Consider the following 13,767-nt stretch of genomic DNA (forward strand, 5'->3'; position numbering starts at 1 on the left):
GGCGATATGAATATCCCACTACACCCCCAAGAGAGACAAAAACAATTGACAATTCATGGGAGAGGGAGACGGTGCCGAGTTTCGGTTGACATATAAAAGTAAAACTTTGGTTGACTTTTTGGGAAACCCCATCATCTTCTTCTCTTAGCTCCTTAGCTCTCTTGTTCACTCATCATAGCGGCAAAGGAACGATCTTCCTGTAGTCTGCAGCCTTTGATCCACGTTGAGGCGACTGAGTCGAAGCTTCTTGGCTGATCTCTACCTGGATTCGCTGAGGTGAATGATCATACTTTCTCTCATCTTCTATTGATTGTCTTCGTTCTCTCTCTCTCTCCAACTAGATATGTCATTTTCTGGCTAATCTATCTTGTCGTAGTTGATCCGTGGTTCTTGGATGCTGCGATGGGATTCTATGGTTGGTCTGCAACTCCTGTGCTCCTTTGCTACTTAAGATCTAGTCCTTTAAATTGTTGGAACTGGGAATTCGTCTTCTTGAGGTTGAGAGGGGTGAGAAGGAATCTGCAATGAGCTTCGTTGCTCCTCTTTTTATTTTCATTTTTCTTGTCCTTTTCCCCTTGATTTGCACAGGATAATCATGATGAACATTTTTACTTGTATTCTTGATGATTTCAGAATGACCCTTCCGTTCTATTCCAGATTGGTTTTCTCTTTCTTGCTGGATACGTAATATGATTTATTTATTTTTAAATATCTGAGTGGTTACATTCCTGCTCTCTCATCTGGATACAAGATTTTGTGCTTACATTGATCTGTTCCAGTTTTTTTATTCAAAGTTGAATATATTGCTAGCGACTGGAGTGATTTTCACCTCATTTCTTGGAAGAAATAGGTCATAAATGGTCATGGTCAGACCATTGTCTTGAACACTTTAGAATCCTCTGCTTCAGACCAACATGCTCTGTTTTAAAAATATTTCACTGGTCTTAAAATGATTTTCTAGCTATAAGCCACATCTGATGAGAAGAACATGCTATATTATTATTATTATTTTTTTTTTTTTTTTGTGAAGTTGTTAATTATGTAATGTATTCGTAATAGATTATATCCAGATAGTCTACTGTACTGCAAAAGTATGTAATGTAATTGGCCTTCTGCTAGGTATGAGGACCTACTTCTTATTCAAAATGCATCATGTGGAATGAAGCCAAATGTTGAGCAGTATCATAGTATTGTGTGGATACCTTCCTCATACTGGAAAATTTACTGTTGATATGCGGGGGTAAAGTTTGATCATCACCTGTTAAAGTGCCTAGGCATAAGCTGGTCTGGTTCACTTCAAACATTTGAAAACACAGTTTATTATTTTGAATATGCTGCCAACTCGAGACAGATTGAAGAAGTGGAATCCTTCTTTGAATGATGTTCGCCTTCTCTAGACTTCTTGTGTCAATGTGAGTGAAGGCTGACTCAAGATTGTAATTTGTAAGGCCACACGAGTTGGGAACGCTGGAACAGCAAGCCTATAACTGTAGAATAGCCGCAAGAGAGTATTTTTGCATGTGAAATAAGCATCTCTATGCGAAAGACAATTGACCTAATCATTAACCGGGAATTGAGAACTCTACATAGATTTGATTGACCCTCATTATATCCCATGAAAATTTCCACATGGATCTGCCAAAGCAAAAACATAGAAAAAGTTATTTGTGAACCGCAACTTATACTTGAGCATTCTTATCAATTTCCTTCCCGTAGATTTTAGACAGATCTAACTTTCGCTACTACAGGGTCTAAAAATTGGCCATCAAAGAGAATCTGTTAGTGAACCAGCTAATTTCCATTAGAGAGTCACTTGAATCATGTAGGATGAAAAAAAATAGCACCTATTCAAGGGAATATTATTATGGGCCTTTTGCTCAAATCAAGACATTTTCCTATGTCCAGGAGAGCCCTGCCTCAACTAAAACACGAGGCACTTCGTGAAGGGGGAAAGGACAAAAGATTTTTCCTTAAAGCTGCTAAAACAATTTGAGGTTAAGGTTTCCGAGCAGATTTGGCGTGGTCCTCGAAGCTTTCTGAATTCTCCACGATCGATTTTCATAGGGGATGCGTTGCTTCTTCTCTTGCTTCCGCGTGTAGGAGGACGACGATCGCTCAGCTCCCTCGCTCCATTCCCTACCAGAAACCCCCGTAAGCTCTACCTGCATTCTATAGTCAATGTTCTGTTTTGAAGTGGATGAGTGGAAGTGAGGACTCCACCTCCTCCTCTACATGTTTAGTTTTCTCAAAATAAGTCAGGCGATTCAAGTTGCTCCTCATTTTACATTTCTTTGATGTTTTTTGGTACTTTTTAATTAGAAGCTGGATGAAACTAGCTGTATCGTTAGACGATTTAACATATTTTTCCCGTGAGGTCAAAATATTGGTTATCTATTCTATGCACGAAGGAGATAGTCTACTTTCTGTCTGTTTGACATTTGTTATATTTACTTTCTGCATTTTGGCAGCAACGGCAGATTCTGTTTAACTGTTAGGTAGTGATTGCATTAAGCAAATTATTCATGTTCTAGTAATTTCTATCAGTAAGCGTTGTTTATGTATTAATTATCAGCATCATTGTTAATTCAACATGGAGATGCTGCATTATTGAAGGGCTTGGCTGGACATGGAAAAATTTCTTGACTTGAGCAAAAGACCCAAAATACTATTTCCTTGATAGGTGCTTTATTTATTTTATTTTAGCAACAAGTTTTTCATAAAATTAGCCTCACGATATGTTGTTACAATGGCTTCAAACTTATCTTTATATTTAATTCTAGTAGAAGCTAGCCTCATCAACCTGCACGTGGTCATTATTTTCGAGCAGTATCTGAAATCGTTGTTGCACCGAGAATTTGCACGAACCTTTGTGGTTGAACTTCGCTGTGACAGCAGTTGCCACTATTTTTTGTCTTTTGTAATAAATGGAGCCTTATAAGGTGAGCATGTACAAAGAACAAATAAATATGTGGAACACATCTTCTGATAATCAGGAAATGGAGAAGTCATCAGGATATGATTACGAAGTATTTTTGAGCTTTAGAGGACCAGACACTCGTTTGGACATTGCTGATTACCTTTACGTCAGCATGATTGATGCTGGAATTCGGGCATATAGGGACAATGAAGAGCTCCGTACCGGGGAAGAGATCGGTGGCCAGCTTCTCCAAGCTATTCAACACTCTAAGATCTCAATACCAATCTTTTCTAAAGGATATGCTGATAGTCCATGGTGCCTCAGGGAGTTGGTCAAGATGGTGGAGAGCAAGAACACAGGGGGACAAAAGATCATATGCCCATTTTCTACAATGTCACGCCATCTGAGGTCAAATACCAGAATGAGCACTACGGCAACGCCATTGTTTCTCATTTAAACAAGAAGCGGTTCGATGATGAGACTATCAACAACTGGAAGGCTGCTCTTAAAGAGGTTGGAGAACTAAAAGGATGGGATCTCCATAGCATGTTAAACAGGTATTTAATTATATCACATACAAACTGTTTGTTCCGGATGCATTATTTTGCTCAGCTAAACCACATGTCTTGATGCTATTTCCTCCAATACTATCAGAGGCAAAGGTGAATTTGTGAAAGAAGTTGTCAATGATGTTTTGACTGAGTTGAAAACTGCTTACTTGGAAGTATCCGATTGCTTTGTCGAAGTAGACAATCATGTGGATGAAATCATGAGGATGATAGGTGCACACAGCTGTGAAACAAAGATTGTTGGAATCCATGGTATGGGTGGTGTGGGAAAGACGACTCTTGCCAAAATAGTGTACAATCAACTTTCTAATGATTTTGTTAATTATTGCTTCCTTTGTGACATTTGAAAAACAGAGATTACACGCTTGCAGAATCAGCTCTTATCAGACATCCTTAAAAAGAAATGGCCTGATATAAACAATGTCATGGAAGGGAAAAAGGAGATAAAAGAAAGGTTACGCTCTAAAAAAGTGATTCTTCTACTTGATGATGCTGATGATGCAAGTCAACTTGATCCGCTCGTGCAGAAGCATGAGTGGTTTGGCAAGGGAAGCAAGATTATCATTACAACTAGAGATAGATGAATTCTCAATGTTGATGAGACTTACAAACTTACTGGCATGGATTTTGATCATTCTCTTAAACTTTTTAGCAAACATGCATTTAGAAGAGATTATCCCCTAGAGCAATACATTTCTCACTCTGAAAGGGCAGTAAATATGTGTAACGGTCTTCCTTTAGCTCTTGAGGTAATAGGTTCTCTTTTATCTGGAAAAAGCGAAGAGGAGTGGGATGCCACATTAAAGGAGCTAGAAGAATCTCCTCAAGAGAATGTTAGAAAGAAGTTAATGATCAGCATTGAGGCCTTAAATGAAAACCAAAGAAAAATATTTCTCGATGTTGCTTGTTTTTTCATTGGATATGGTAAAAGAATTGTGATTCACTTGTGGGAAAGTTGTAAGTTTCTTCCTCATCAATCTCTTGGAATCCTCAAGCAAAGATCTTTGATAAAGATTAGAGACGATAACCAAATGTGGATGCATGATTGGTTAAGAGATATTGGAAGAACTTTTATAGAAGAAGGAAGTGATATGAAACCAGAGAACCGGCAATGGGTGTGGACTCATGAGCAAGCATTGGATGTTTTAGAGAAAATGCAGGTAAATTGTATAGCTTCATTCCTTTAAAGAAGATTGGTCATCAACATAATCTGTTTGGTTTTCGTTCATATAGCGTTGATTTATTATTCCATAGCACTTACCAATGTGGTTTATCAATTGTTTTCAACATAGTAAATCATGGTTTTTTCTAACTTCCATTTTATGTTTTCATTTTGGCAGAGTGGAGGTGGTGTTCATGGAATTGGAAGCATTGAAGCATTATGTCTTGAGCTTCTTGAACTAACTAGATACTCCTTGATGAAAGAATTCTTAGAAAGTCTTTCAAATCTAAGGTTCCTTCGAATGGACTCTAACTTCAAAGATCCAATCTCACTATGGTTTTTGAGGAGACTAACGAATGGTCGTATAAAAAATATTTGGAGGTCAAATTTTCTTGGACCTAGAATTTTATCATAACCTAGGCCCGCTTATCCTTCCGGAGTCGAGATTTATCCTTCCGGAATTGAGATGGCTATCATGGAATAACATCCCTTATTCTATTAAATTGTCTCATATTTCCATGAGGAAGCTAGTAATCCTTGATTTCTCAAGAAGTAAAATCGAGGCAACATGGCATGGCTGGAGCCACATCAAGGTACGATTTTTCACATAAAGTAAATGTGTGTTCTTTTGTGGTAGGTTATCTTATTTAACCTGAAAAGCAATATGTTCTCTTTTTAGTTGGCAGAGAATTTGAAGGTCCTAAATCTGTCTAGATGCGAGCTTTATAAAACTCCAGATTTGTCTTCTCATAAGAAATTAGAGCAACTGATTTTCGAAGGATGTGAGTGTTTGGTTGAAATTGATTCGTCCATTGGTCACCTTAAAAACTTAGTCTTCTTAAACTTGAAGGACTGTAAAAGTCTCCAAAAGCTACCGGACGAGATGGGGGCACTGGAATCTTTGATAGAACTTCTTCTTGACTCTACGTCTATAAAAGAGATCCCTGAATGGAGAAGGATGAAGAATGTGAAAATTCTTAGCTTGGTCAATTGTACATCATTGAATAAATTCAGTTTCGTTGGTTGCTCAGCATCAGCAGCGAAGCTCTCATTAGTGGATAACCATTTCAACTCATTGATTGAGTTAAATCTATCGAGCACTGATGTTAGGGTGTTACCAAATTCAATTGGGTATATGAAGAAATTGAAAGTGCTAAAGCTACGCGATTGCCCCATAAGAAAACTACCGGATGACATTGGAATGTTGGAGAAGCTCGAACAGCTAGAGGCAGGGGGAATATATCCAATAGAATTGACAAAGATTCTCAGTGATATTGGGAAGCTACCAATTTTGAAAATATTGGTGTTAGCAAACTGTGAAATTCCAACGATGCCTCAGCTTCCAGAAAGTTTGATTGCACTATCCATTCAAATAGACTCAATGAAGACAATGTCAGACCTCTCAAGCCTATTAAATTTGAGAAATTTGAAGTTGAAATTAACATTTGAGCATCCTTTAAAACTTGAAGTAGATCCAAGTTCTTGGGGGATTGGAAGATTATGGATGCTTGAGGTCTTGCACTTGAGTTGTCCTGATATTGAGACCTCATCTTTCGATCTTGTTCTTCTTTCTAAGTTGAAGAAACTCTTTATCCATTGCGCCAATTTGCAATGCCTACCTAGGCTTCCGACAAATTTGTCATACTTACATATCTGGTTTTGCCATAAATTAAAAGTGACAAATGGTTTTTCCAATCTAAAAGCATTATCAGTTTTGGAAATTAATTCTTGTAAGGAGCTAATAGAGATTGAAGGCCTTGAAGGCTTGGAGAACCTGAGAACATTAAAGCTCCAGTTTTTATCACTAGCGAAGTTGCCTAATCTAACTAGCTTGAAGAAGCTTAAGGTAATTAATGTGTTTTGTTGTTCTGAGTTGGTAGAGGTTCCAGATTGTCCAGAATCATTGGAGATACTTGAGATTGAATTCTGTCCTAGAGTACAAAAGTGGCCTGATCCATCAAGATTGAACAATCTGAAAGTTCCACTTCAATGTAAAATGGAACGGAGTTGATTGCAATTTACAATCTTTTTCTCTTCTTCTTTTTCCAGTAATGTTCACGTTTATCTTTTGAATATTTCAGATTATATATCTTAACAAGTGTGGTCTCTTTGGTTTTGTAATGTGATTTTCATTATAGAAAAATAAATATATCCTGCTTACTAACAAAATTAAGGAAAATTTATTAATAAATGTTGACATCTAAATTTTGATTAAATATTTAGATATTTGTTGCATAAAAAATTAGGGATCAATTTGACCCTAACAAAAAATGATTTTTGTATCACCTAGGCATTAATATTATTTGTATAGAAAAAAAATGGGAGACCCCTGGGATCTGGGAAAGGAGCAACAAGGACAGCGAGCTGCGGAAAAGAAAGAGCAGAGCAGGCGAAAGTAATGACTAATAGAGGGAGAGACCCGCGAGGGGTGGGGAGATCAGAGAGATTTCCTTCCTTCCCTGCAACTTGCGGAGACCCCCCGCCGCGTGAGACCGCTGCCATGCTGCCTCCCGACGTCGCCCGTCACCGCCGCGGCGTCACATGCTGCCGCCCCGTCGACCGGTCGCGAGCCCCGCAGTGCTGAGCTCTCTGGCTCGCTGGTCGCAGCCAATGTACGTACATCTCTCTGTCATCTCTATCACCTTCTCATTTCTAAACTTCAAGCGTTGAACCTCTGGTTCTTTGTTTTAAGGGAGCGTAATTACTTTTTAGGCTTTTAAAGGGTTGGGCCATGAGTTCCTTTGAAGCTAGAATAGAGAAGCTCATTCATTATAATATGATTTTAAAAGTTACCGTATTTTATAAGTCATTGTTCTTGCTCATTTTTTTGTCAATTCTCTGCTTGTGTGCGTGCCTTATGTGAATCCAAGTGTGCATGAGGTTGTGTACCCACCCACCCCCTCCCCCCCCATCCACACCCCAAAATATCTCACATTGAAGGAGGAAGAAAAGAGATAAAATATTGCAGTTATTTTTTTAATCCAAATTTCGCATTTTCTTGTAAGCATCAAATGCACAAGCTAGACTTTGACGTTCACTTTGATGTGGCTTGCTGTACATATATTGGTTAATGTGTGGAGTATGTGATTTTGACGGCAGACCTTGTCACGTCGATCCATGAGAACTGGTTCTGCGCAAGATGCATGAGCGCATCAAATTCTGCTGGTGAAGGGGCTATTGTCATGCAGACGACGGCTTTCATCTTGGTGGCACTGTGAGCATAGATGTTGACAGATAGAATTGGTTTAGGACTATAATGAAAGCACACTATGCAGTTTTAAGTAATCAGATATTGCAGATAATGCTTCAGCATGCATTTCCCTCATCTGTGACAGGTATGATGGTTCAATTGGAGCGGCATCGGGTGCTGTAATGGCTGCTGATCAATTTGCATGGCAGTTAAATCGAAAAAACCTTTGACCTTGCAGTGAAGTTGAAATTGTGAGCATCGAGATTTCTCTAGTTTTGCTGATTGGATAAGTTAATCTTAAGGAGCTCAAAACTACGTTCCTGTCCATGTTTGTTAAGTAAATCGTAAAGAGCTCAAAACTACATTTGCTTTAGCTGCTTTCACGGGATAAACATGAAATGGACTTTTTTACCCTCTTCTCTGACCATTTGGTTTTTTGTTGTGAAAAGGTACAGTTCGTCCACAGACTCTTTCCCTACCTGTCTGAGCCAAATACTGGCAGATGGAGATCCTGATAATCCAGTGAATTCATTCAGCAAATCTGTCATTGATGGCAAGGAGATCATCTTTCTTGCTAACGTGCAAGTTCGTCACTGCTGGGCTCAGAATGTTTGAACAAGACAAACTCCAGGAGGATCGGCAGTTTTTGGCAAAAAAATTCAAGCAACTAGTATTCACAGGCGCTGGACTTTCATTAGGATGAATTAGGTAGAGGACTCTCTGAGTTTAAAATCATGTGAGATCGTTGGTCTGCTATTTGCTATTTGGCCATGCTGGTATTGGGTGAAGGTCTTGCTGGTGTCTGCATTGTGATTTTCCTTTGTACAAAGATCGTTATATAGGGTTGTTCAGCCGGCTTATTAATGTCATCATTTTTATAACTGGATTCATGCCGATAATAGAAATTAGAAGAGGGATGAAACTGTGCTTGGATTAATTACATTTAGGTTCTATCGCCCTCATCCCTTTTTTAGCATTGAATGAGCTCATTCTTTTATTTTGAAGGATGTCTCCTGTGTTTAAGATTGGACTACCACATTCGTCGGAGAAAAACTAGGCATGTAGTCTGATGCAGAAATGAAGGAAACAGAAGTTGATCACGGTAGGAATTCATAAGCATGGCAGAAGCAGGGTATTACTAAAAATAGAAGTTCATGAGTGTATTTTCGCTGTAGATTTCATCACCCCAAAGCAGCCCTAGAGCTCCTTATGAGGCATGGCACAAGCAGAATCCCAGAACCATTGGGTTGCATTTCTTATTCTCTCACGCCCTTATTCTACAGACAGAAATATATCTTCCTTGGCTAAAGCGACCGTTATCAATTGATCATCTTGGAAGGAAAAAGATCTTCTTGGTCCACAATGGATCTACGTGGCAAAGTAAAATAAAGATGAATCGATCCAGAAGCACGAAGCGGGCTTAGTATGACAAAAATATGTTAAACAAACTATGATAACTTATGTATAAAGGAAAAAAAAGTAAGATCAGAAGAAGAAATCCTTAGAGCATTTCCCAAGTTCTTGGTTTGGAGTTTGTCCTATGTTTACCACCTACATCAAAAAGAGCAGGCATCCTCTGTTCTCAGAATTCTATTGAAACGTCTGCTCTTAGATGTTAAAACTGGGAGACAAGCTACCGGCTTGTCTAATAATGGTGCAAAGAAAACAAGAAGCAATTGAATTATTGAATAGATAAGCCGACATCGGTTTTTCCTTCTAGCTAAAACTCAGGACTTCTCTCCCAAACTATACAAGGAAACACTAAAGTAAATACGTTGAAATGATATGCAAGACTGAGCACAAGTATATAAACGAGTGAAGTAAATCAAATTATAGGAGTAAGGGATAGAGAATTTGCTCAATTGATTTATAGTGGTTCGGCCCAAACTCAGTGCCTACATCCACTCCCCGAGACTTGTTGGGAGTTTAAATCCACTATTATCTCAAACAAATTTTACAGTTTGGTTGATGAGGAGCCAAATACTCCAGTACATCTTGAATTCATAACCCGTACAAGTAATTGTCTTTCAATAGACAATAGCAAGCCATTTTCACAGATGTTTCAGCAATCTCCAACAGAATACAAGTGTTCTGCCCACTTAAAGATACTCAAGATAGACCTCACTATGTTCGGAAATAAACTAAACAAAAGCTTGCTATTGAAGCTTCAAAATCAGTTCACTTGAAACCAGGTCAGTCAATTGGCCCGAGGGACATGCTCCGTTTGTTAGGTCCAGAGACGACTCCAAAATGACAAGCCTTCCAGTCATGACTTGATCTGATCTCCTTCATAAATCCATGATTTACTTCAGCTCAAGTTGTTTCACTTCTTCCTCAGTCCTTCACAACAGAGTTACTATCTTGAACCACCTCTTGGCTGCTTGTGTAGCTGTCATATACTTTGAATGAGTCGGGTACCGGTTACCAGACCAGCTGTGTATCTGGTTTAGTGGCTCACTATGTCTTCAGGAATGGAAACATCTTGAAAAGCATCATACGTAGAAATAGATCAAGCTACCTTGACTTCTGGTAGAAGTCACACAATAATTTCGAATAACGCTTATTTGATCCTATAAGCAGTCTGAAACAGCAATGTGCTTGTCCCACATGATTTGACAACTACTGTTCGGGAATCCCAACACCAGGGTTCACTCCAAACATTCATCTACATGCTGATGCGAGCAGCTTTGACAAATTAATTCATTTTTATGAACAAGTCAACAAGATTTGGTGCAATATGCAAGACGTAATAATAGTCCTCCATAAAGAAGAAGTAATAAAAGAAGATTCTACCGGCAGAGAGCATTGTACCTAATTCTGGGATATTTCGCCAAGCAAGTCTTGACTCAAAAGGCACGAGGAGATGAAACACTTTGATGATTTATAACTGCCGGTCTTCCTCTAGTACTTACTGTTTTGGAATCATTCCATTTGCACACATCCCAGGCCCAATACGCTAAGATATGGAGAAATCTATAATGAGCAAGGGAATCCAGCAGTTAAAATAAGTTCTCCCTCCAAGCCAAAAAAGAAAAAATTCTCCTATGAGAGTACGAGAATTACCAAGAACGAGGCATATCTTTTGCCTACGGCTGTGATGTCACGGAAGACAATTTCAACAGCATAGTCAGTGAATCCCAGCAACAAGAACATAAAATAAAGGCCCCTAGATACAGTCATCAACAAAAAAGTTTTGACCACTTCCACAATCTTTTCGATTCTACCTACAAGAATCAGATGAACACGCAAAAACTGACTCGAGGCAAAAGGGGATGAAAATTTGAGAAGATCAAGGAAAAGAAAAGTATCACGGTGTTCCCTTGCCAGCCTCAAGAAAGGCATTGCCAAAATTCTCCCATGAAAGATCGCTTGAACGAAGTCTGAACCAAAAAGATATGAACAAGAAATATTTTGTGAAAGTTGCCATGTTCACAAAATATTTCGGAGTTCATTTAACAAGACTGAAAATATAATACTAAGGGAAAAAGATGATTACAGAAAGCATGGCCTTATCAATGATCTTGTCCTTCTTGCTAGATGACAATGATAACCACAAACTGGAACTTGATTCTTTGGCCCCAGTTATCAACAGCCATCCAAGGAAAAAAAAAAAACTCTGAAGCGATTGGTGGGGATTTCAACATTACTGGAGTCAAAGAGAATTAGGAGTAGAAGGTTAAGGCTTTATACTTTTTTAACAGAAACGTCAATGCTTGCACAGCAGCAAGAACATTAGGGCCCTCTTGATACAGAATGTTGACCACTTTCACAAACGTACCGATTCCACCTCTAAGAATCAGATAAACACGTGAAAACTTGAGGCGAAAAATGATGAAAATTTGAGCAGATGAAGGAAAAGTAAAGCATCCCGATGTTTCCTCAACAAGCATCAAGAAAGTGCATTCCCAAGAATCTCTAATAAGAGATGTTCACTTGAACAACATCTGGACCAAAAAGATACGAACAAGAAATATTCAGTAAAAAGTACATGTTCATACAATATCTGAGAGTTTAATGAGCAAGATTGAAAATACAATACTAAAAGATACAGATGATTACATAAAGCAAAATGCCATGTTTACACAATATCTCAGAGTTCCTTGAACTAGATTGAAAATACAGAAAAGGAAACAGATGATTACATAAAACATGGCCTTGTCATGATCTTGTGCTCATTGCTAGATGACGACGTGTACTGGAACTTGGTTCTTATGGCCCCAATCATCAACAGCCATTGAATTGACGATTAATACCCATAAAAGAAAATAAAAACTACGAAGCGATCGGTAGGAATTTCAACATTACTGGAGTGGAAGAGATTTACAAGAAGGTTAAGGCATTATGCATTGTCAGCGCGTACCCAGTAGCAAGAACATACAATAAGATCCCTTGATGCAGTCATCAACAGATAAATGTACCAATCCACAAACTTTTTGATTTTACCTATAAGAATCGGATTAACGTGCAAAAATTTACATGAGGCGAAAGAAGACGAAAATTTGAGCAGATGAAGGCAAAAGAAAAGCATCACGATGTTTCCACACCACCATCAAGAATGGCATTGCCAAGAATCTCCCAAAAAAGATGTTCACCAGAATGAAGTCTGGACCGAGTAGATACGAACACGAAACATTCTGCGAAAAAATTGCCATGTTCACATTATATTTCAGAGTTCGTTGAACAAGACTGAAAATAAAATACAAAAAGGAAACGGGCGATTACAGTCGTGATGACGGCGAGAGAGGACCAAGAGAGCGAGACGAGAGCTTGAAAATGAAATTGAGTGAGAGAGGGACGTGAAGAATCGAGCGAGACGTGCTTATATAATGAGAAAATGGCGGTGGAATTTGAAATACGGTTATGAGTTTCATTATTATTGGAAAATAATTTAAGTATTCTATTGATTTCTGACAAATGTTTTTTCATATTAATAAAGAAAAGCACATTTTTTTGGTTTCCTTGCCTTTGGCTTTTGTCACGGCCCATATAATGTACTTTATAAAGAAATTCTTTAGCTTTGATTTGAAATTGTGTTTTTTTTTTTTTTTTGTTGCTATACGTCAATGTCATTCAGTGATAAGGTAACATTTTTCGGAGTGGTGATTACTGAATTTGCAAAAATTGTTATGCGTTAGAAATATAATGTCTGCAGTAGATGGCCATTTTGTCACGACACTATTCAATTTGTCGACAAGGGATGGAAGACTTTAGTCGTTCATCCAAGGAGTTATCACATAATTTTGAGGTCTTTTCAAAGAATCTTTTGAGCTTGGATAAATTTGCGATGACATGGAGAGATTTGATTTGGTAAATAGAGATGAATTAAAACCGATATTCAATAAAAAGGAGTTAATCTAACTTAGAATTTTCTACAAAAACCTCTTTGGTATCTTATTTATTACTAAAAACTATACTGATTGTCATTTACTAATTATGAAGAGATTTGATCAGGCCTTCACGACAAGCTTTACCGGTTATTGTATGTCATCGGTTTACAAGTGATATGTGCCAACAAATTAAAGACGAATCGATCCAAGATCACATGGCCAGATTAGTAAGACAAAAATATGTTGAACAAACTATGGTAACTTATGTATAAACGAAACAAGTCAGATCAGAAGAAAATCCTTAGAGCATTTCCAAAATTCTTGATTTGGAGTTTGTCCTATGTTTACCACCACCTTCTGCAAAGGAGCAGGCATCCTCTGCTCTCAGAATTCTATTGACCTGTCTGCTCTAGATATTGAAACTGGGAAACCAGTTACTGACTTGTCTTATAATGGTGTGAAGAAAACAAGAAGCAACTGAATTATTGGATAGCTAAGCCAACACCAGTCTTGTCCTCCTAGCAAAAACTCAAGACTTTTCTATACAAGGAAACACTAAAGCAAATATGTTGAATTGATATGCAAGACCATGCACAAGTATA

At 38.1% G+C, this 13,767-nt stretch overlaps 1 protein-coding gene across 5 annotated transcripts; it reads left to right on the plus strand.

Moving 5' to 3' along the window:
* Positions 1 to 150: 150 nt before the first annotated feature.
* LOC108959711 (disease resistance protein RPV1-like) lies at positions 151 to 8,814 on the plus strand. 5 transcript variants are annotated; one of them, XR_005550832.1, is made up of 8 exons: positions 151 to 276; positions 1,906 to 2,151; positions 2,994 to 4,646; positions 4,827 to 5,241; positions 6,939 to 7,260; positions 7,748 to 7,862; positions 7,984 to 8,089; positions 8,288 to 8,814. XR_005550832.1 is itself a non-coding variant. In XM_039311944.1 (6 exons), the coding sequence occupies exons 5-6, from the start codon at positions 5,167 to 5,169 to the stop codon at positions 6,657 to 6,659; spliced, it is 1,407 nt and encodes a 468-aa protein (XP_039167878.1). In that variant the 5' UTR covers positions 151 to 276; positions 1,906 to 2,151; positions 2,994 to 3,474; positions 3,572 to 4,646; positions 4,827 to 5,166; the 3' UTR covers positions 6,660 to 6,764. The 5 variants fall into 5 exon arrangements, 4 of the variants coding, with proteins under 4 accessions (XP_039167878.1, XP_039167877.1, XP_039167879.1 ...); XM_039311944.1 differs by lacking the exons at positions 6,939 to 7,260; positions 7,748 to 7,862; positions 7,984 to 8,089; positions 8,288 to 8,814 and adding an exon at positions 5,328 to 6,764 and having other exon boundaries at positions 2,994 to 3,474; positions 3,572 to 4,646; XM_039311943.1 differs by lacking the exons at positions 6,939 to 7,260; positions 7,748 to 7,862; positions 7,984 to 8,089; positions 8,288 to 8,814 and adding an exon at positions 5,328 to 6,764.
* The last annotated feature ends 4,953 nt before the right edge of the window (positions 8,815 to 13,767 follow it).

Source organism: Eucalyptus grandis, chromosome 5, assembly GCF_016545825.1.
Source record: "Eucalyptus grandis isolate ANBG69807.140 chromosome 5, ASM1654582v1, whole genome shotgun sequence".
Lineage (NCBI taxonomy): Eukaryota > Viridiplantae > Streptophyta > Magnoliopsida > Myrtales > Myrtaceae > Eucalyptus > Eucalyptus grandis.

Coding starts and splice junctions, on each gene's coding strand:
- LOC108959711 (XM_039311943.1), top strand. CDS start 5,167: ATGAGGAAGCTAGTAATCCTTGATTTCTCAAGAAGTAAAATCGAGGCA. Junction 5,242..5,327: donor ATGGCTGGAGCCACATCAAG/GTACGATTTTTC, acceptor TTCTCTTTTTAG/TTGGCAGAGAATTTGAAGGT.